The sequence below is a fragment of the Scyliorhinus canicula genome, chromosome 2 (genome assembly GCF_902713615.1).
Source record: "Scyliorhinus canicula chromosome 2, sScyCan1.1, whole genome shotgun sequence".
NCBI classification, from domain to species: Eukaryota; Metazoa; Chordata; class Chondrichthyes; order Carcharhiniformes; family Scyliorhinidae; genus Scyliorhinus; species Scyliorhinus canicula.
The window spans coordinates 240,340,629-240,363,389 of record NC_052147.1 but is presented as its reverse complement, the minus strand read 5'-3'; the positions used below and the strand labels follow the sequence as shown (position 1 = coordinate 240,363,389).

General features: G+C 45.2%; 1 protein-coding gene across 13 annotated transcripts in view; it reads left to right on the top strand.

Moving 5' to 3' along the window:
• The window catches only part of nckap5l (NCK-associated protein 5-like), an 837,372-nt gene that overhangs the window by 803,846 nt on the left and 10,765 nt on the right, over positions 1-22,761 (top strand). Inside the window, exon 20 of one of the 13 annotated variants that reach the window (XM_038789868.1) lies at positions 21,560-21,588. The exons of the other annotated variants lie outside the window; for them this stretch is intronic. Coding sequence (XP_038645796.1) covers positions 21,560-21,565 — 6 coding nt within the window. The 3' untranslated portion in view covers positions 21,566-21,588. The remainder of the gene's footprint in view (positions 1-21,559; positions 21,589-22,761) is intronic. 13 annotated transcript variants of the gene reach the window in all.

The following is a 22,761-nucleotide window of genomic DNA, read 5'->3' as shown; positions in this document are numbered from 1 at the left end:
CTAATTTATTTATCTAATACAACAAAGCAAAAATCCATTATTTGCTTCAAAATCAGTGAATAGTTTCATTAGCTCATTAGCTCAGGCAAAGCATTATGTCTGGTGCAAAATAGGCAGTGTTTGTATTTGAGGACTTTGTTAAGTGGCTTTGAATTGATGCAAGGTATCTATTCGTTACCTGGACGGCAGAGACTCTTGTTAGTCAACACTGAACTTTCTTATTAATAAACTTGTTATGCTGCTTTTTTACAAGTTAATTTACAAACAGAGGTAAATTTATGGCGAACAACTTTATATGTGAGACCTTGAGATCAACTTGAAATTGTGAAGCAACGTCCACCTTCCCCTTAACTTTGAAGACATTTTAGTCCTGGCTATCAACCTACGCAACTCTGCATTCATGGATTCTCACTGACCACAGTTTAACTAAAATTAGATTTGTTTTTTCAGCTCATTGATATATCAATTATTTGCACACTGGTCTTCTAAAAGTCCAATAAATTCTAATGAGAGATCATAACTGGGACAAAAATGAAGTGTGTGTTTTCACTGACGTTTCATGTTTTTTTTTGTCTTTCTATCAAGGTTCAAAAGCCAAGGTTAAAAAAAGTCAGCTTTACTCACAATAGCCCCAGAAGACATTTTGAGGCCAATTTTAATGTGGCCACCTGTTACATTTCTTTGTTACCACAAAAAGAAAAGCTAAGGAGGTGCCCACACTCTGGATTTTTGTAAAACACGATGAAAGGTTTGTTAAGGGTGTTGCTCATACAATCAAGATTGTGATCTGCGCAAAGCTTATGCAAACACTCTACTGATGTCACCAGACATCACATGACCCATAACCAACAACAATGTGTTCCCAGATACCCAACAGGAGATACAGGAGTCCTGGCAATGCACTGATCCAAAGTACTCTCAGGATCTGGGATATCCACCCATGCACACACACTTATGTGAACACCTTTCTGATGAGCCTCACTTCTTCCCCTATCACACAGTGGCCATATTCCTACAGGTGCCCCTCCTCTCAACTCCACCTGACATAAGCGCCTTGACCCTTTAGAGCCTCAGCAGCATCCCCCCCCCCCCCTCCCCCAGGGTGAGGATTGAGTGCAGTTGACAGCATTCAATTGGCCTTCATTCTAACCTCATGCGAGAACAAGATGCTGCCACCCATCATGTCCTGAGCAGAATGACTGATGAGCGCTGTTAGTCTCCCACCTAGCATCACTGGCAACATCTTGACACCTCTCTGTTATGGAATGGTGAGTGTATGCCTTGTAGTTCAATGCTTGGGGGCTCAGCTCACAAAGTGTTAACTACTGGGTACCAATTAATGGCACACTCATACATTGCAAGACTGACCAAATTGGCAGAAATGATACATCACGAAAGGGTCAGGGATCCTGGCACTGCGTCACCGTGTGGAATTTGCACATTCTCCCCATGTTTGCATGGGTTTCGCCCCCACAACCCAAAGTTGTGCAGGGTAGGTGGATTGGCCACGCTAAATTGCCCCTTAATTGGAGAAAAAATTAATTGGGTGCTCTAAAGTTATTTTTTTTAAAGAAGTGAACGGGCTGGATTTTCCAAAAATGGGGCTATGTCTTCCTTAACAAAGTCAAGAGTGATTCACTTACCTGCAGGGAGCTAGAAGGGCCCCGGAGTGCTTCTCGCAGCTCTGGCTGCGGAGATGGGCCCCCGCACTTCCAGTCAGGAGTCCGCGCATGCGCACGGTGGTGGCCTCTAGCGGCCGTGCCGTGCGCCATGGCAGACTCGGACCGCGGACTGACATCGACAATGTAGGCCCCCCCGGGATGGCGCGGATCCGAGCTGCCTGATTATTGCCCTGGCCGCCCATGAGGCTTCCCAGGTGCTCGATCCCCCTGCCCCACACAAGTGCGGCCGCGGACTAGGTCCGGAGCCGCCACCTGAGGTTCCCGACCGGCAATACGTGGTTAGAACCACACCGTTGGGATCTCGGACAGTTTTGCCCGGGGAATGGCTGGGGTGGCCTCTGTCAATGGCCCCTCAGCCGCGTAATCCGCGGGCAAGCGATTTTCCGCGGACCGGAGAATTGTTGGAGCATCGAGGGCACGATTTCCCGCGAGAACATTGATTGTGCGAAGTCTCCAGCTCAGGGTCAGGGAACCAATTAGGCCACTGACTTCCCTCTAGCAGGTGAGGCACACCTGAGGCATGTTAAGACAGCAATTTTCAGCTACCCTCAGCCTTCGATGATACCCCCATTCACCCTGCTCTCATGGGCTGCAGATTAAAAGAGCCTCCCAGCTTGATAAGCCAGCCACCCTGACTTTATTCCCTAATAGCCTAGCCTCCATAACCAGTGGCTTTGCCCTTCCAGAGCACTCATGCCCTGAGGATGCACATTACAGCCTGAGGGTGGGGGTTAATTCTGAGTGCACTCGTCCTTCCCCCTGTAATAGAGTCTTCTGCCCTCATGTCGTTCTCAAACTTCCCTTGTCGGAGTCCCACACTCTGCCTGTGCAATTCATGGGACCCCACCCAGGGACCTTACAGTTGCCCTCTGTGCTGACCCTGTGTTTCACCCACTCCCACCCACTTCCAGCTGCCACTTGAGAAAAGCAATCCCTCAGTGGAGATATTGACACAAGCTCAGTAAGGGAGACCCGAGAAACGCTATCTGCCCACCAGCCACATTATCGGAAGGATGTGGAAGGTATAGGGGAGATGTCAGAAGTAGGTTCTTTACACAGAGCGTGGTGGGTGTGAGGAATGCACTGCCAGCCGAGGTCGTAGAATCAGAGTCATTAGGGACATTTAAGCGACTCTTAGACAGGCTCATGGACAGCAGTAAATTGAAGGGGTGTAGGTTAGGTTGATCTTAGATTAGGATAAATGGTTGGCACAACATCGTGGGCTGAAGAGCCTGTAGTGTGCTGTACTGTTCTATGTTCTAAATCCAGAGATCCACAGCAATGAAGGGTCGTTAGTAACCCCCTCGCCCCTCAAATGCCGAGACTCAACCCCACTGAGTTTCACTTATCTGGGCACTCCACGTCCTCTCCAGTGCCCCCTCTTCAATTTACATCCTGGAGGGCGATGGTGACCTGAGTGCTCATCTCCGATATCCCCTTCGGACGTGAGGTCACCAAGGTCTCATTTTTATACAGCTGCTGTTGTAAATCGTACGCTGGCACGCAATTAGTATTCAGTGAGGGGGAGGGGGGTAGTCCTGGCAGAGGGGCTTGCTAATTAGATGTTGTAATGCTGGTGAGGAACATGGAAAATCAGGAAACACTATGGCGCCAGTGAGAATCGAGCTTCCTGACTCTGGTGGGATTTTGCCCCTTTGTCGCTATTCTTGCTGACGGCTAACACGGGCTCACAATTCATGCCAGTGTCTTATTTCTGTTCACTTATCCATTTACTATTTAATAAATCTGTTTGGCTGTTATAGGTCTTGGATGAAATGTTTATTTTACATCCTTTTGCGGACAAGGAAAATGACTGGAAGGCATGTGATGTTAATAAGCCAAAGTACAGTAACAATATTTTCTCAGTCCCTCAGCTGGCTGAAGATGATCTAGATACTGAGTAGATAAAAATACACTCGTAGAGGGATTGATAAGTTGCCTGTGGGTGTGGTCTAAGATGAGAAAATAGTCTAAAAGTATAGACCCCAAAATATAATAGTAGTCTTTATCTGACCCACTAAATAGCTACTTCTTCACTATGTAGTTCCTTTTACCTTTTAATATAATGAGCTGGATCTTGTGTGAAGCGGTAGTGATTGGCAATTTGCTGCTCCACTCAAACTTTTCAGCACCCCAACGGCATCCCTCATTTTTGGCTGGGTCTTCCCAACTCGGCTTCTTCCGAAACCCAGAGTGTATAGTCCCACAAAGAATTCCATCGCTGTGTTGGAGTGTAAGGGGAAAGACAAGCCACGCCCTCTTTCATTTTTCACTTGCTGTCGCATGTTACGTTTGAAGGTCCATTGTCAATGTTAGTGAATGGGTGAGCGAATGAATGAATGAATGGGGATGTTGGGTGAGGGAATTGGGTAAGGTTGAAGAAGGTTAGCATGATGTGGGTAGAGAGGTAGGGTGGCATGTGGGTGGAGTGGTAGGGTGGCAGGTGGGTGAGTGGTTAGGTGGGTAGAGGTAGTTGGATCGGGGGGGTTAGTCAGGTTAGCTCAGGAGGGGTCGTCAGATGGTGGAGGGTAATCAGATAATAATCTTTAATATTGTCACAAGTAGGTTTACATTAACACTGCAATGAAGTTACTGTGAAAAGCCCCTCGTCGCCTCACTATGGCCCTGTTCAGGTACACAGAGGAAGAATTCAGAATGTCCAACTCACCTATCATCACGTCTTTCAGGACTTGAGAGGAAACCGGAGGAAACCCATGCAGACTTGGGAAGAACATGCAGACTCCGCACAGACAGTGACCCAAGCCGGAATTGAACCTGGGACACTGGGCGTTGTGAAGCAACAGCGCTAACCGCTGTGATACCGTGCCAATCTGTGAGGTCTGGTCGCGGTGGGGTAATCAAGTGGTCTGGTCGGAGGATAGTCAGGGCATGTTGGGCGGTATTGATGCTTTCAGTGGAGGTAATCAAGTTGCCGTGGTGGAGTCAGAGGTCAGTGTGAGTGATTGGGGCATCAGTTCTGTAGTTACCCAGGCATTAGAGAAGGGTTTTTCTGTCTAATATTTCCTGGGTAATTATTCAGCTATGTCACAGGAACTGTCCAAAGTTTTCAACTCTAACTTAGAATCGGAGAGTTTGGTTGAAGGTCCCGGAGAGGAGAGGACTTGCCTGTCAGAAGTTCAAACCTGGGCAATTCCCATGGAGGTCAGCACGGCGGATCTGATGCTCCAGAGACTGCAAGGTCTGGGCCAATGTATGAGCTTTGGACATTCGGTACAGAAGTGGTTTTATCCCCTCAATGTAATACATTTCCAAATGCACAGATTTCTTTCTGACATTTTTTCACAGCACTCAGTCTACACCATGAGTTTTCAAATCCTTCATGGCTTTTAACCTGGATTAATTTGTCCCTTTTCCTTGCTAAATGTTTCGCTATTCTTGAGCAATTCTTTTTTCTCACCAAGTAAACCTCCGTACCATCGTACCGTCAACCCACGTTGCAGAGGCTTGTCTTGGATGATTCCTGTTATTTCAAAACAGTCTTGCTTCCAGTATTTTGTTGCAATTATAGGTTTCATTAGTTTCCTAACATTGAATTACTCCATCCTGAAATGAATGAAATACCAATTGGGCAGTTACCCGTTGAGTGGGCTGATCTGAATACCCAGACCACAAGGTGAAAATCGTATTTGTGACAAATGTTTCCAGCGCCTCTGTTATTGCTGCCAATCAGTGTGGTAGTTAGGAGGTACATTTGGAGGTGTATTGAACCTTGATGCAATCCCACAGATGTCTCATATATTTGTATGTTTGTTAGCTCGCTACCATTTTGCTGGGAAAAGCCTTCAGAGTGGTTGCATTCCCAGAGCATTTACATTTTTCATCTTAAGTGACTTTGCAGCGGCAGTAACACGGAGCCGAGCAAGATGGGAAAAAACACTGCAGCATCAGTACTGAATTAATCACACTGAGTAAAGTAGTGTCTGAAAAGAATACGGATAAGGGGAGCTGGCTTTCCTAGCTCAGGTTATGCCTGATTTTAACTGTTTCTTTCTGAACATAATAGAGTCACAATAAATTACTTTCATTTCTGGTACCACATAGGATTTGTTATTACCATTCAATAAGCAACAAAGACATTCAAGCTAAATAAATGTGGTCTTAACTGTGCGGCGAACTTAATTCTACACTGTAGTTATACGACCTGCCCTAGGGAATCGGGTGGAGCAGTCAGAGAACATGCTCTGCCATTGATGCAAATGTTTCAATTTATTATCAAAGCATTGGTGATACAAATTATCATTGTCATGCCCTGCTAAAATGTCAGTGATCAGACAAGTGAATCGCCATCAAGTTAGATTTTCATTCGATGGCAAAGGGTTAGACTTCAATTTTTAAAGAAAACATGTCTGATTTTGTCACTGACACCACAGGGTTGACAACTTCTTGTTCCACTCTAGAGATTTGAGTATAAAACTCTGCGCTGGGATTATCCATTTCAGTGCAGTGTCAGAGATACCGAGCGCGATCTACCGACCACGCTGGGCCCGAAAAGCAGCGCGCACAAGGTAACTGTTAAAGGACGGGAGGCAGCGCTCCTGGAATCTATCCAGCTCGCCACACCTCACTGGATCTAACCCGACCTCGTGAGATGTTGCGATGTCAAGCCCGCTCAGCTAGTCTCTCTATTATGCAGTTCCCTAAGGTAACCAAGGCTTTGGGATCTATCCCCTTCGCCTTAGAGATCTCGGGCGAGCACCGTTCAATACTGGTCTCCACAAATGCACCCGTGGGAGTCTCCCAGGGATCGGCGGCCCCCAGGTATATGCCCTATGAGCAGGGTGATACCCTGGCACAGCTGGTATCATCTGGGCACATTGGCAGTGCCAGCCTGACAATGCCCAGGTGGCATTGCCAGATGGCCGGGGCACTGCCAGGATGCCAGGCTAGCACTGCCAAAGTGCCAAGTTGGCATTTTGCACACAATGGTTTTTGGACCCTGAGGGTGCCGAGGACCCATTTATAGGCGGGTTGGGATTTGAGGTTGGGGTCGTGTCAGGGGGTCAAAGGTTCTGGGTGCCATTTAAAAATGGCATCCCAAACTCTCCCTGCACTGAGGAGTTCCGGCGAGTGGAGCGAGTCTCCCCCCCCCCCCCCCACACACCACCACCACCAATGCCTCACTGTCTGCCTGTAAATCATGGAGGAAAGGGACAGTTCACATTATGTCAGGTATCGGGCAGCACGGTGGCGCAGTCTCACGGCACCGAGGTCCCAAGTTCGATCCCGACTCTGGGTCACTGTCCGTGTGGAGTTTGCACATTCTGCCTGTGTTTGCGTGGGTTTCACCCCCACAACCCAAAGATGTGCAGGGTAGGTGGATTGCACACACTAAATTGCCCCTTAATTGGAAAAAATTAATTGGGTACTCTAAATTTATAAAAAAAATAAAAAAATGTAATTAAAAAATAAATTTCAAAAATAAAAAAAAAAGAAATTTGTCAGGTACATGGTCAATGGCACAGCACCTGATGTTTTCCTCCTGTTTTCCCACCGCTTTTCCCAGTTTTCCCAGTGCAAAAATCAGACATGTTTTCTTTAAAAATTCAAGTCTAACCCTTTGCCATCGAATGAAATTCAGACCATTAGATTTGTTTTAAATGCTGACAGCAATTGTCCTTTGTATTCACATTCATTTCTAATTTGGTAAATGAGGCATCTAGTGATTTGCTACTTGCTTTAAAATACTGCAGTTTTCATTAATGAGGACTGTGGTCATAGTAGTTCAGCCCACTGTCCTCTTTACTCAGCAACCTGATGAAAATTCTGCTCAGAGTAATGAGCTGAACATACCACTTTTCCTAGCTCTTGAGGATCTTGCGTGAAAATAGTTTCAGGAACCTCAAACTTAATTTGCATTGAGCATTGGCTCACAACTATTCAAAATTCTGCACATACAGCCATAAATGTTTACAGCATGAAAACAGGCCCTTCGACCCAAATTGTCCATGCCGCCCAGTTTTTACCGCTAAGCTAATCCCAATTGCCCACATTTGGCCCATATCCCTCGACACCCAGCTTTCCCATATAATTGTCTAAATGCTTTTCAAAAGACAAAATTGTACCCGCCTCTACCATTGCCCTTGGCAGCTCAGTCAGACACTCACCACCCTCTGTGTGGAAAAAATTGCCCCTCTGGATACTTTAGTATCTCTCCTCTCTCACCTTAAACCTGTACCCTCTAATTTTAGACTCCCCTACCTTTGGGAAAAGATGTAGACTATCTATCTTATCTATGCCCCTCATTATTTTATAGCCCACTATCAGCTCACCCCCTTAGCCTCCTACGCTCCATGGAAAAAAGTCCCAGTCTGTCCAGCCTCTTCTTTTAACTCAAACCAGTCCTGGTAGCATCCTCGTAAATATTTTCTGCAGTCTTTCTAGTTTAATAATATCCTTTCTATAATAGGGTGGCCAGAACTGAACACCGTATTCCAAGTGTGGCCTTATTAATGTCTTTTACAACTTCCGCAAGCTGTTCCAACTCCTGTATTCAATGTTCTGACCAATGTAACCAAGCATGCTGAATGCCTTCTTCACCACCCTGTCCATCTGTGACTTCGCTTTCAAGGAGCTATGAACCTGTTCTCCTCTACTCTCCCCAACACCCTATTATTAACTGGGTAGGTCCTGCCCCAGTTCGATCTACCAAAACGCAATGCATCACCACACATTTATCTAAATTAAACTCCATCTGCCATTCATCGGCCCACTGGCCCAATTGATCAAGATCCCATTACAATCCTAGATAACCGTCTTCATTGTCAACTGTGCCACCAATCTTGGTGTCATCTGCTAACTTACTAACCATGCATCCAAAATTCTGATCCAAATTATTAGTATAAATAACAAAAAACAGTGAACCTAGGACTGATCCCTGAGGCACACTGCTGGTCACAGGCCTCCAGTTTGAAAAACAATCCTTTACAACCTGCTGTCATCAAGCCAATTCTGTATCCAATTGGCTACCTCACCCAGGATCCCGTGAGATTTAACCTTAAGCAACAACCTACCATGAGGTACCTTGTCAAAGTCCATGTAGAGAATGTCAACTGCACTGCCCTCATCTACCATATTGGCAAACTCTCAAAATATGAAATGAATGAAAATGAAAATATGAGGGAAAAGAAAGAAATTTGCATGTACACCCAAACATACAAATTAGGAGCAGGAGTAGCCTTTTGGTACCTCAAGCGCACTCCGCCATTCAATAACCTAATTGCTGATCTGATTGTGGCCTCAATGCTACTTTCTTGCCTAACCCGATACCCTTTGACTGCCTTGTTAGTTAAGGATGTATCTACCTCTGCCATAAAAATATTCAATGATCCCACCTCTACTATTTTCTGGGAAGGAGAGTTCCAGAGTGTCTCAACCCCCTGAGGGAAAAGGATTTCTCCTCATCTCCAACTTAAATGGGAGATCTCGTATTTTTAAACTGTGTCCCCTAATTCTAGTCTCTCTCACAATGGGAAATCCACCCTGCCCAGTCCCATCAGGGACCTTGAATATTTCCGTAAAATCACAACTCATTCTTCTAAACTCCAATTGATACAGACCCAATCTGACCAACCTTTCCTGATAAAATAATCTGCTGATACGCCTATATAACACCTTTTGTATCCTTAGCATCCCAAATGTTTTATACACTATTCTAATGTAAGGAAATGCAGCAGCTAATTGTACAGAATGAGATCTCACAAACAGCAATGGGACAAATTCTCTGATAGCGTTAAGGGATAAATGTTGTCCAACACATAAATAGAAATGGAAAGTGTGCCAGTTATCACCTGTTTTTTTCAGTGGTGAAGCTTCACTAAATATACGTATGTTCATATATCTAGCTAATGACATATTTGACATAATCTGCTTTAAACCAATCCACCACGATACAGTCCCCGTCACTTAAATTGACTCCGTTTAAATTGAGCAATCGTTTAAATTGGTCAAAAAACACTAAACATTACCATTTCCATTATAGTTAATTACACAATTGCCAGTCAGTGTATTAAGAGACCCGTCTGTTTGAAACAGAAACAGGTGTTCACTCAGTAGTTTGGACTCATTACGTTATTCTCCAACACAAAATTAGTGTTTATACTGTTTGGCCTTGTATATACTTTTTAAATAAAAAGATAGGGATACCTAATCACCTTAACTGGTGTTGGGTTACAGTTTGCACTATTCAGCACTGACTGCAGTAGCAAACATGTTCACTTAGTACTGTCAATAGCGTCTTATGGTCCGAATTCCCTGAGTTAGATTCTCCGACCCCGCGCCGGATCAGAGAATCGCCCGGGGGGGGGGGGGGCGGGGGGGGCGTGATTCACGCGACGCCGTTCTAGAACATAGATTACAGTGCAGTACAGGACCTTCAGCCCTTGATGTTGCGCCGTCCTGTGAAACCCCTCTAAAGTCCCTCTACACTATTCCCTTATCGTCCGTATACCTATCCAATGACCATTTAAATGCATTTAGTGTTGGCGAGTCCACTACTGTTGCAGGCAGGGCATTCCACGCCCTTTCTTCTCTCTGAGTAAAGAACCTGTCTCTGACATCTGTCCTATATCTATCTCCCCTCAATTTAATGCTATGTCCCCTCATGCTGGACGTCACCATCCGAGGAAAAAGGCTCTCACTGTCCACCCTATCTAATCCTCTGATCATCTTGTATGCCTCAATTAAGTCACCTCTTAACCTTTTTCTCTCTAACGAAAACAGCCTCAAGTCCTTCAGCCTTTCCTCATAAGATCTTCCCTCCATACCAGGCAACATCCTTGTAAATCTCCTTTGTACCCTTTCCAATGCTTCCACATCCTTCCTATAATGCAGCGGCCAGAACTCCACGCGATATTCCAAATGCGGCTGCACCAGAGTTTTGTACAACTGCAACATGACCTCATGGCTCCGAAACTCAATTCCTCTACCAATAAAAGCTAACACACCGTACGCCTTCTTAACAACCCTCTCAATCTAGGTGGCAACTTTCAGGGATCTATGGACATGGACACCGAGACCTCTCTGCTCGTCCACACTACCAAGAATCTTACCATTAGCCCAGTACTCTGTCTTCCTGTTATTCCTTCCAAAATGAATCACCTCACACTTTTCTGCATTAAACTCCATTTGCCACCTGTCAGCCCAGCTCTGCAGCTTATCTATGTCGCTCTGTAACTTGTAACATCCTTCTGCACTGTCCACAACTCCACGAATTTTAGTGTCATCTGCAAATTTACTCACCCATCCTTCTACGCTCGCCTCCAGGTCATTTATAAAAATGACAAACAGCAGCGGCCCCAAAACAGATCCTTTTGGTACACCACTAGTAACTGGACACCAGTCAGAACATTTCCCATCAACCTGACGCCAGTCCGTTGATTCGCCGGTGGCCGGAGAATTGCCGCCAGTCGGGGTCGCTCAACACGGCCTCCCCCCACCCCCCTCACACGAATCTCCCCGCATGATGGGCAGAGTGCCCACCGAGTTTGGCCGGGTCCCGCCGGCGCTGTTCTTGTATGGTCCTACCCGGCGAGACCTTAGCGTTCATGTTGCGGGGGGGCAGCCTGGTGGAGGGAAGGGGAGATCCGTCCCCGGGGGGTTCTTCACGGTGGGCTGGCCCTCGATCGGGGCCTACCGATCAGCAGGTGGGCTTATCCTAGTGTGGGCCTATGTTCCTCCACGCCGGGCACCTGTTGCTCTCCGCCATGTGTCGGGGCTGGTGTGGAGAAGGCAACCCACGCGCAGGCGCGATTTCGCGCCGGCCATAGCGCTCATGCGCCAACTTGCGCCGGCCATAGCACACATGTGCGGACCCGCAGTGCCCAAATCGGCAGCTGGAGCAATGTGAGGCTCTCCAGTGCCATGCTGGCCCCCTGTGCGGTGCAGGAATGCTGATCCTAGGGACCAGATGACGCCGGTGTAAAACGCTCCGCCGTTTACGACAGCGTCAGCACTTAGCCCCAGGATCAAAGAATCCCAGCCCCTATGTAGTGTTAGTTGCGCCCGCACTACTTCACATTAACTATTGCAGCAAACACGTTTAAGGAAGAAAGCAATCTCCACGTTTCAGTACAAAATCAACCTCCTGAACAAAATTGATGAGTTTGTGGTAACACCAACCAATATCAGTTCTATGGACTTTGCATTCAGCATCCTGATATAAACCAAACTGTGGGGCTATCAGAAAGGTGGACATAGTTTGGTATCCATATTGCCAAAGAAATGCAACTCTGATTTCATTTCCAGAGGTTCTTTGGAAGCAATTCTATTCAATTATATAAATTTAATGCGGGAGTGTTGATTGAATAACTTTTAATATATAGGTTTGAAGTGTTTTGAAAATGTAGTTTAAATCTAATTGCACTAATTATAGTCTTGTTTTATTTATCCAGTAATGATTTGTTGCAGTCTTGTTCAATAGTAATCGTGGTACCACTTTAAATAGTCGATGCTTCTAGTGAGCAAACTGCATGGATGCACAGTGCTGCATTGGATTGCTAGCCCAGAATATGATCACTTCTGAAGTTGAATTCAGTTAGAATATAGAATACCTGCAGTGCAGAAGGAAGTCATTCGGCCCATCGAGTCTGCACCAACCCTCCGAAAGAGCACCCTACCCAATCCCACTTCCCCGCCCTATCCCCATAACGTCACCTAACCTTTGGCAATATAGCATAGCTAATCCACCTAATCTGCACATTTTTGGACAGTGGAAAGAAGTCAGAGCACCCAGAGGAAACCCACACAGACAAGATGCAGACTCCACACCGTCACACAAGGTCAGAATTGAACCTGGGTCCCTGGTGCTGTGAGGCAGCAGTGCTAGCCACTGTGCCATCCATGGAATAGATCATATAGACCCGGTATTGATCGGAAAAGCAGCTACCGTGTTTAAAATAATCCAACTGGTTCATGAATGATCTAATGTGGCCTGTGTGTGGTGCGAGTTCTATCCCTATGAGACACAAAGCACAGTAAATTCTACCTTTCCCTTTTATGCACTTCACTAATTAGGGCTCAAAGTGCAAAGCTGGACTATTCTTCACATTTATCAACACATTTGAAATCTATCTTCACGAGCATAAATGCTCAACAAAGGTATAACTATATTTTCAAACACACTGGGTAATGTTTGGACTGGAAATTGTTTTGAAATGTTCCGTTCTGCAGAAGCATAAAATGCGCCGTAGTGAATCGGCTGTCGTTTTTACAGCCACACTATTTTTCAATGAAATCTGCTCATTTTAAGCCCCTACCAAAGGTCAGTCTCAAATTCCATTTTGCAATATCTCGAGTTATATTTATGTGAGCAGAGTAACATTTAATTACGCAGCATTGCGAAGTAAACTTATCTGCTGAATGTTCCTTGCAACTGAGAATTGAGAAACATATATTGTCCTGCTATTTCTAGTTAGTATTCAAGGTCAGCTTCAATTTCCAACAGATTTTATTAAAACACTAATTGCAGAATGTCATATTTTCAAAATGTGGATATAATTATTGTGCTGGTATTAACCTGCAGCAGATTATCTTCAATGCTGGACCAATGCATTTTGTTATACTGAGTAACAGTGTTTGTCATGATTTTAAAGCAAAATGGTATTTTTTTTAACCTACAGACTCTTTTGGGTGGTCAGGAACAGGGCAGGGTGGGAGCCTGGCTCTCCCACTGGCACCCGAGCACCTTGGGCACTGCAACCCTGCCATGGCCAACATGCCTGCAGCCTGTCAGGGTGGCATTGCCAAGGGTTAGGGCCTGAGGGGGGCCATGCCCACGAAGGAGAGATGGGGATTATGAAGGGTGGGGGTGAAATATGGGTATGAAGGGGTCTCTAGAGGATTGGGAAAGGTGAAAGATGGGGTTCCTGAAAGGGGTGATTCTAAAGGGGGTGTGAGAAGGCCTGAAAAGTGGGGGCACTCAGCGACCCTATGGCGGGGTGTTCTCACTTGAGGATGTGTGGGGTAATGCCCATGTGTGTGGGGGAATACCCGTGTCTATGTGTGGCAGGGGCGGGGGGGGCGTGACATTGCCCATGGTGGGTGGCGGGTGTGGGGTCCCCCCAGCTTTCAAAATGCTTGTCCGATCTTTGAGGAGCCGTTCTGGTCAGCGGGTTCAGTTCCCCAGTGATGAAACAAATTCTAAGGGAGAAACTGCTCAGGGCCCAAAACGATGATTTAGTATGGTTGATAGCGGTGGGGAACAGAGCCGGGAGAAGCTCCCAGCCAAACCCACCTGAAATGACACATAGAAACGTTTCTGTTAAATCGCGCCCATGGAAACTAAAGTTAAATAGCAAAAGGAGCTTATGACAGAAGTATTATTCATAACGCAGTAGAAATCCAGAAGTGGCATGAGGAAAGCATTGTTTATGCAGAGAGTTGTTGCCATCTGCAATGCAATGCCTGAAAGAGTTGGGGAAACAGATTCAATAGTCACTTTCAAAAGGGAGTTGGATAAATGTGCGAAGAGAAACTATTTTCAGGGTCATGGAGAGAGAGCAGGGCAGTGAAACAAATTAGTTAGCTGAATCATTCTGTGATTCTAAGTCACACTGGTATAAGCTAGAATGTAAATTTTCTCCATTATCTGAATGTCAAATTTTGGAACAACCTGGCACATAGTCGAAGGTAGTAATGGAATTTCTAGAGTTTAATAGTGATCTTATTCATAATTTTATAGAAAAGATTTTAAATCTTACAGAGACCTTATCCAAACTGATGCTGTTGTCAGAACACCAATGCTTTTTGGGCCTGCTCATTCCCGACTCTTCCCCCCCCCCCCCCCCCCCCCCCATCTCCTGCAGCTTGCTCAGAAGGACTAGCTGCTACCGCTATAGACCTAAGGTCTGTTCTGCATAATGATGGAAAAGCAACAGAGGCCTCTGAGAGCGAGGCATTGATGGCAGAAGGTATGAATAGAGTGAAACCACAAGCACAGCTTTGCAATAATTGGAAAGCATTATTCACTCCTTGGTATTATTACTTTGCTGGCAAAGTTGTGAAAACCCCATTGACACATTGTTGGAGTGGGAGAAATTTCCTGGCCAATATCACTTGATCCTGTAGGGATGTTAATTTCAGCAGGTGAATTGAAATATTTCTGACCTTATAGAATCACAGAATGATACAATGCAGAAGAGGCCCTTTGGCCCATCGAGTCTGCACCGATGCATGAAAAATACCTGGTCTGTCTACCCAATTCCATTTGTCAGTACTTGGTCCATAGCCTTGAACATTAAGACGTTCTGTTGCTCGTTCTGGTGAGTGTGCTTTACACTCAATTGGCTCTGTTTTATTCCTTAGCTCTAGAGTCGGCAGGTATCCTTATGATACCGCCACGAGGTTCAAGTTCAAGTTCAGATCAATGACTCAATACACCAGTTAGTAAGGTTCAATCAAACACATTTATTATTTACACGGTAAATCGATACTCATGCAACTAATACTAGTGGACTAAACTATTCCTACCACTATAAGCCAATACTTATCTTCGATCAGGGAACCCACTAGATCAGGGAACAATGGCCTCTTGTTCTGTCCTGAGACTGCAGGCTTCTCAGTTGGTACTGGCTAAGGAGTCAGGAGTGTCTATTCTCATAGCGAGCGTTGGTTGGACACTTACTTGTCGGTGTATCTGTTTTCCGGATCTCTCCTTCTCACGTTTAAGTTCTTAGAGAGCTGCTGCAAAAGTGTTCTGCTGGGAGGGCCGGCTAAGAGAGCGAGCTAAACTTGGGATCTGGCCTTTATAGGTCACAGGGGCTTCGCGCCCATCTGGGCGGACCCTATACCTGCTTGCAATCGATTGGACCTCATACCAATCCATTGGTTTGAATTCCCCAATGCTGGGGCTGTTTCCCGATCGCTGGGCGGTTCTTGGGGCTGTTTGTAACTTATTGTCCGGGACTCCTGCTGGCACCGAAGAGTCTGGCTTGACCTTTGTTATTCTCGATTGTGTCCATTGTGCCCGGGAATCACCGGGAATCGCTCAATTAATATGCGCAACTGTTAGTTTCAGTGCTGTCTGGTTTCTTTGCAGACAGAATACACAGGGAGATTCTGCAGCCTGCCTGTTTTCCTTACATTGTCCTGTTTTCCCTGCATGCATTTCAATTCTCCATTTTGTGTCGAGCAGTGGCCAACTTCGGTGGCTACAGTGCCAAGTGCTCATCCAGGTACTTTCTAAAGGATGTGAGGCAACCAACATTGACCACCCTCCACCCTCCCAGGCAGTGCATCCCAGATCACCACCACCATCTGAGTAAAAAAGGTTTTGCCCAAATCCCCCTTAAACCTCCTGCACCTCACCTTGAACTTGTCAGCCCTCATAACCGACCCTTTAACTAACAGCTGCTCCCTATTCACTCTGTCCATGCCCTTCATAACCTTGTACACTTCGATCAGGTTGCCCCTCAGTCTTCTCTGCTCCAGATAGAAGAACCCAAGCCTATCCAACCTCTCTTAATAACTTAAATGTTCCATCGCAGGCAACATCCTGGTGAAAGGCCTCTGCATCCCCTCCAGTACAATCACATCCTTCCTACACTGTGATGCCCAGAACTGCACACAGTACTCCAGCTATGGCCTCACCAAAGTTCTATACAACTCCAACATGGTCTCATTGCTTTTGTAATCTATGCCTTTTGTAACGTATGACTTTAGCAATGGATTTGCTTGATGTTGACTTAATTGATGACAAGAAGAAGGTGTATAAGCTCCATTTTTTTACTGGACATAACAATGGAGCTGCTGCTTTTTTAGTTGCATGAAGAAGTGAGGGACGGGACCACATATACACTTCTCTCCAATAAACCTGGTGGTAAAATGTCAGGAACCTCAACTGTGAGTTCGAGCAAAGGTTTGACACTAATTCATATTTGCTTTCCCTCATTATGGAAGTGTTGGACATGCTCACCAGAGCACTAAACGACACAACATTGTTCTTGAGAAGCATCAGTGCTCGATTTCATACTGCACATACTCAAGTCTCACATTTTACTGCAGAAGCCTATTAAACAGCAATGCAAAGGCACAGTTATTTTCTGTGGAGAGTACATTTAAAAGATATCTGCAGTTACAACAGAGAAGATACCCTGTAAATAAAAATTAATAACTTAAGCATTCAGCATGAAACTAAAATTGAAGACTCTCCCATATGGATCAATGAGCTTCTTCAACAAATATCTGATACATGCAGATACAGAAGATGGAAGTTTTATTCCTGATCTCTGCTTAGTTAGTTGACCTCTTTTTGGTGGGCCTGGGGCTCATTGATGGTGGCATGACAATTTACCTCATTTTCTTTTCACTACTGAGGGAGAAAAACATATTTATCAAGCTTTCTGCTTCAGATTACTTCCATATGGAACATTGTGTAAGGCCAGGATCAGGTTCTACGGAAGAACCTCATATGAAAAAAACATTTTGGTGAACAATTTGGCCTCAAATTTCCTAAATTGATTTATGCCAAGGTTATGCCCAGATTTTCACCCGTATCCTTGCTGATCATGCTGATAGGCGCACAGGCCAAAACCCCCTGCAGGGCTCATCGACCTGTGCTATAAAATTTAAATGGAAATAAAACCAGGATGAATGTAGCACCATTAAATGTTTCCCTTATAATGCAAGTATCCTTTTGCACTCTTGATCATAATGCCATTACAAACATTGTTGCTCCCCTGTTCATGAATTTCTGTTGAGCCTAAATTAAACCATTTCCACAGCTTTACCAAGTCTTCTCTGAACACTTAACCCATTTAAAAAAACAACATTGCACTTTACAGCCGCTGTGGTTGATAACATCACTTGAAACGGGTGGATTTTTCAAAATATAATTTCCCCAGTCGCTGCAGTAATGTGATTGTTAAAACAAAATACCGCCCATAGGCTAGTGAAAAAGGATACCACCAGTTTGAGTTTAGTTCAGGGCATTCTCTAATAGCATCAATTTTAAGAAGCTTCTACCTCAACGTTTGTTCTGAACATCTCTAATAACCTTTCACAGAAGCCTGAGCGACTGATATAAACTCTTGTGGCACACATCACAGTCCTGCAGGCCTGAGTCGACCTCCATTTATCATTGAGACATTTCCTGACAGCACAGAACTTAGATAGGTTTCTTCTCTGTATTTTTCCATTATTTTAACAGATGTTTAATGGAGACTGTTTGAAGAGTCTGCAAAGAGGCTTTGAAAGACAGCCTCTATTCTGAAGAGGCAATGGTAACCATCAGGCTGAACAAAAGATTCTCATTATTAGACACAGTAAATGGAAAAGAAGGCCATGCGAATTTTGAAACGTGCTCCAGCTCCTATATTTGTCACTCAATGTCAATTAGCATTGACCTTTTATTATTTGCTGTACAGACTTAGGAGTAGTAAATTGAAGAATTATCCCTTGACCTAAGGTTTCTTTCACAGCTGTTTTACAAGAAAGGGAAGATCACAAAAATATTTTCCAATTCACCGAATGTCGCAATCTCACTAGGTACATCCTACATTCACTCCGGAAAAATTATGCAAACTACTATCTTTCCACGATCAAGAGCTACAGCAGCCAAAATGCCAAACTGTGTTTTTAGTAGTGAATAAGTAATAAGGCTGTCATCTGAAGAGATGACCTACATAGAGCACATTAAGAAAGTATATTGCCTCATCATCGAGACACTGCTCAGAAAGACATGAATTCAGCTGAGTTCTGGAATCTGATTCTTTTCTCCTCCCAGCCCACTTGTCCCTTAACTTGATCACGATCAACGTTTAATTAGTATCAGGTAACAGATTTGAATTCAAAACCAAGTGAAGGCATGTCCACAAATCAGTACTGTAGGAAGACAATTTAGACATTAGTATTTGGAGAACAAACATTATAAAATGATCAGTGTTTCATTCAACCAACAAAAGTCAAAAAGGACATGGTCGATTTTGGCAATTTGATTCAAATTGTGAGTAGGTATGTGTAATTTAATAGTAAGAAGTCTTACAACACCAGGTTAAAGTCCAACAGGTTTGTTTCAAACACTAGCTTTCGGAGCACTTTCACTTGAGGAAGGAGCAGTGCTCTGAAAGCTAGTGTTTGAAACAAACCTGTTGGACTTTAACCTGGTGTTGTAAGACTTCTTACTGTGCTCACCCCAGTCCAACGCCGGCATCTTCATAATTTAATATTTGTGGTTTGTGAGGTTGTAGAAGGGTGTTGGGTTTGGCAACTTTGGTAACATTCTCATGTTTGGCAGTATGACAAAGGGCAAACCAACAATTTGGTAGCAGTTAGATTGGAGAACTGCGAGATTTAATTTCTTCTTGGAATTTGGTAGTAGTGGGGTTACCAATAATTGGACAATGGGAGTTGCAGGGGATAACAGCAATGTCTTGATGTCTAGAACCATTCAGGAAATAGACAAGGGGCTGGATGCTCCACTGTCGGGATTCTCCATTGCACCGGCAGCCCGGGGATTTCCCGACAGCGTGGGGCTGCCCACAATGGGAAACCCCTTTTTTAAAATAGATTTAGAGTACTCAATTCATTTTTTTCTAATTAAGGGGCAATTTAGCGTGGCCAATCCACCTACCCTGCACATCTTTGGGTTGTGGGGGCGAAACCCACGCAAACACAGGGAGAATGTGCAAACTCCACACGGACAGTGACCCAGAGCCGGGATCAAACCTGGGACCTCGGCGGGGTGAGGCAGCGATGCTAATAAACTGCACCACCATGGTGCCCCTTGGAAACCCCATTGGCCGGCTGGCGAAATGGAGAATCTCCGAAATCTGGTGCGTTGGGACAGAAAAGCCTGCCCAGGATCTCTCTCTCTCCTATACACACACATTTTCTCTTCTCCTATACATGTCTATCATCTTGACATGCTTTTTGCAGTACAAAATGAACCTGCTTTTATTTAAAAGTTTAATTGAAAATTTATTCCAATTCATCATTAATGAGTTAGTATTCAACTCATTTTTAAATTCACAAAGATACAATTTGACTTTTCTCAGCAACAACAGAAGATACCATGTGTTTAATCAGTGCTATTTGTCAGCTTTAAAGTCAGCCTCTGTTTCTGCTATCTCCTTCAAGCAGAGAGCAGCTGTTTTACAAAAAACATTCAATCTAAGCTTTACCTGAATGATGTGTTTAAAATTTGTCCTCCAACTTTGTTTTAAATAACTTTGAAAAAAATCAAACTGATAGTGTTTGAGACTTCAGGGACGCATTGCATCAGTTCAGCTAAATAATGTTGCTGAAGCATCCTGGGCATCTGTGCACACAGCATATGTTCTAATTGCAGAATCTGCCTTCAACTAACAGGGTCATAACTCTGGACAAGAATATTAAGTCCGAATGTAGGCTTCTGAGAAACATGAAGCTTTCAAGTAAAAGAAAATCAATGAAGGTGCACAAGGAAGCAAAAGATAACTTTGTGCTTACGTTTAGTCAAGTTATTGTGAAATATGTATTCGTGGCCTTACTTTTACCCCCTCGCGGGCAGGTTTTGAAATAGGCAGTACGTGAAATTTCATGGATGAAATTCCTGCTGGGCTTCCAACTGCCCCAACCTGGACCAGATTTTACAGTGGGGTAAGCCCACCCTTGCACCAGTTAAGGCCTTTAAGTTGCCACATATGGGCCTTTACTCACCCAGGCTCAATTTTTAGGTTGGCGGACATCAGATAGCTCAGGGTGCGAACCAGAAATATTTTCAAACCTCGATCTTGGATTGAAGGTGGGGAGCACCCTTTTAACTGTGAGCACCCTCTCCTCGAGGACCAGAAACCTCCAGCCCTCCCTACTCACCCCACCCTTGACCTATCACGCAGTAACCTAATTGCCCCCAGGAATCCCCTGTCCTCACCTTCCGGTAATGAGTACCTCTATGTCCCAACACTTTGTGCGGAATTTCAGAAACTAATTGCGATGGCGGGTGTCTCTGGCAGTACCCTTCCCACTGACAAGAATGGCGGAAGCTCACGCTCGATTTCGCTTGTAAGCTCATTAATTATGCTTCGGTGAGTATTGGGCAGAATCACTTGGTGGGTCGAGAGCAGATTTGTCTGCCTGCTGTCAACTGACATGTTTGAAGGTCTTGGCGACATATTTAATTGCCAGTCCAACACATACATCTCACTCTCTGCAGCCCAACTGTTTTTACAAGACCCTTCGACATGTCAGGAAGCCATAAGCAAAATGCAAGCAGCATCAAGAAGAACGCTCCACCACAATTCAGTCACCAGGCCTGAGAGGCATTGATCCTCGGCATAAAGGCATGTCCTGTCCTCAAGGGATGGCTCCAAGAAGCAGAGCAATTTCATCTCTCCTGCTTGGAAGGCCATTGCTTCCAAGGTCAGAGTGACTGGTAACCATCCCCGAAGTGTCATCCAGTTCAGGAAGTGGATGAATAATCTCATCCTCTCTGCCAGGGTATTCACACTCATTCTCTCACAGGCACTTCTACATTATTACCATACCATCTATCATGTTGCTGACGCGTCATCCTCTGGCCCTTCTGAGGTGGGCCCGCCACACACAGGGGGCAAGCATCTCGCCCAACCTCTGCTCCAACTGCACTGGTCACATATCTTTCTTCGACTTCATACAGGCCAATGGCACACAACAAAGATGAGAGAGCCCAGACCAGGCGAAGGACGGCTGAGGTCATTACACTCATTGAATTTAAGGAGGCTTCAGCCGACCTTGCTGGGGAGGACAGGAATTGCTCCTGTGGGAATGAGGAAATTGGCCTCTCCTGACAACCTAGTTCGGATCACAGCTCATTCACTTTGTCAAATCCTGACAATCACAGTGAGTCATATGTAGTTTGAAATAGCTTATGCTCATCAACTAAAACTCTATTCTCTATTTTCTAGGCATGAGCAGATCGAGGCCCTCCATGCAGGAGAGCAACACCCTGTGGCCCCAGACCAGTTCCAAGGGTGAGGACGGTCAGGAAGATCCATCACATCATACACCCGTACCTTCCACCAGCACAGAGACATGCAACTCAGTAGATCGAGCGCATCTCTGCTGCAGCCTTTTCCCTGAGATGCTCGCACGCACTCATTGACATGATCAAGTTGCCATTCCAGATATCTAGAGTCCTCTGTGGGGTGATAAGGTGAAATTAAAGTATAACTCTGCCCTCCATTCTTTGGAGTAGCCTACCAATGACCTTTAACTTGTTCATGGTCAATGAGTGGAAGCCATTTGGCCAGTGATGAATGGCATACATTGGTAGCCCCTGACTGCCCTTTACTGATAGGATGCCATATATGATGCAGCTATGCCCCCTTCACAATTGCTTGAATTCACCAAGTCTGCATTCCTACCTTCCTACCTTATACTCTATGTTGCGACATTGATGTGAAGTCTGTGAGTTATGGCTATCCCTTTATCAACACTAAAGGAAAGGATTGCTTTCAGTTGCTTCCTGGGCAACAAGGACTTTCCCCTTTGTAACCTGGATCCTGTCCACTGTAGTGGCATCAACAAATGACAGTGATTCCAACATAGTGGGCCAACAACACTGCTTCATACTCCTCCCAAAGACAACTGTTATCGTTTACATTTATGCTGGACATTATTGTTCTCGGACCTCAAAGAGGTGCTGCTGCATCTCTACTTCAGGACCAAGTTTGATGCTCCCTTCCTCACTGTCCATATGCCTCCCATTTACCTCAAGAATGTGAAGGCAGAACTGCCTCTTGTTATTCTCTAGTCTGTCCCATTGATACTGGACCCCATCATTGTTGTGATAGACATTCTGATACTCGCCTCCAAGCTCATCACGTGTGAAGTGCCCATGCCCCATGAGGACCTCTATCCACCTTATTTAAAGGCTGTGTTCAGAGTGGTGACCGCACCCCCCCCCCATCCCCCCCACCCCCCACCCCCCCCCCCCCCCCCCGCCCGCCCGCCATGAGAGCTTCAAGTAACCAAGCTATGTTCTTTCCTTTAGAGCGTGCAGCCTTTGCCTCTCCCGACAGCTGGGATACACCATTCTCCCAATGATTATCCCTGCTGCATGCCCACTGGACTTCTGCACTGCCTCCTAGCTCTGATTTCTGATTAT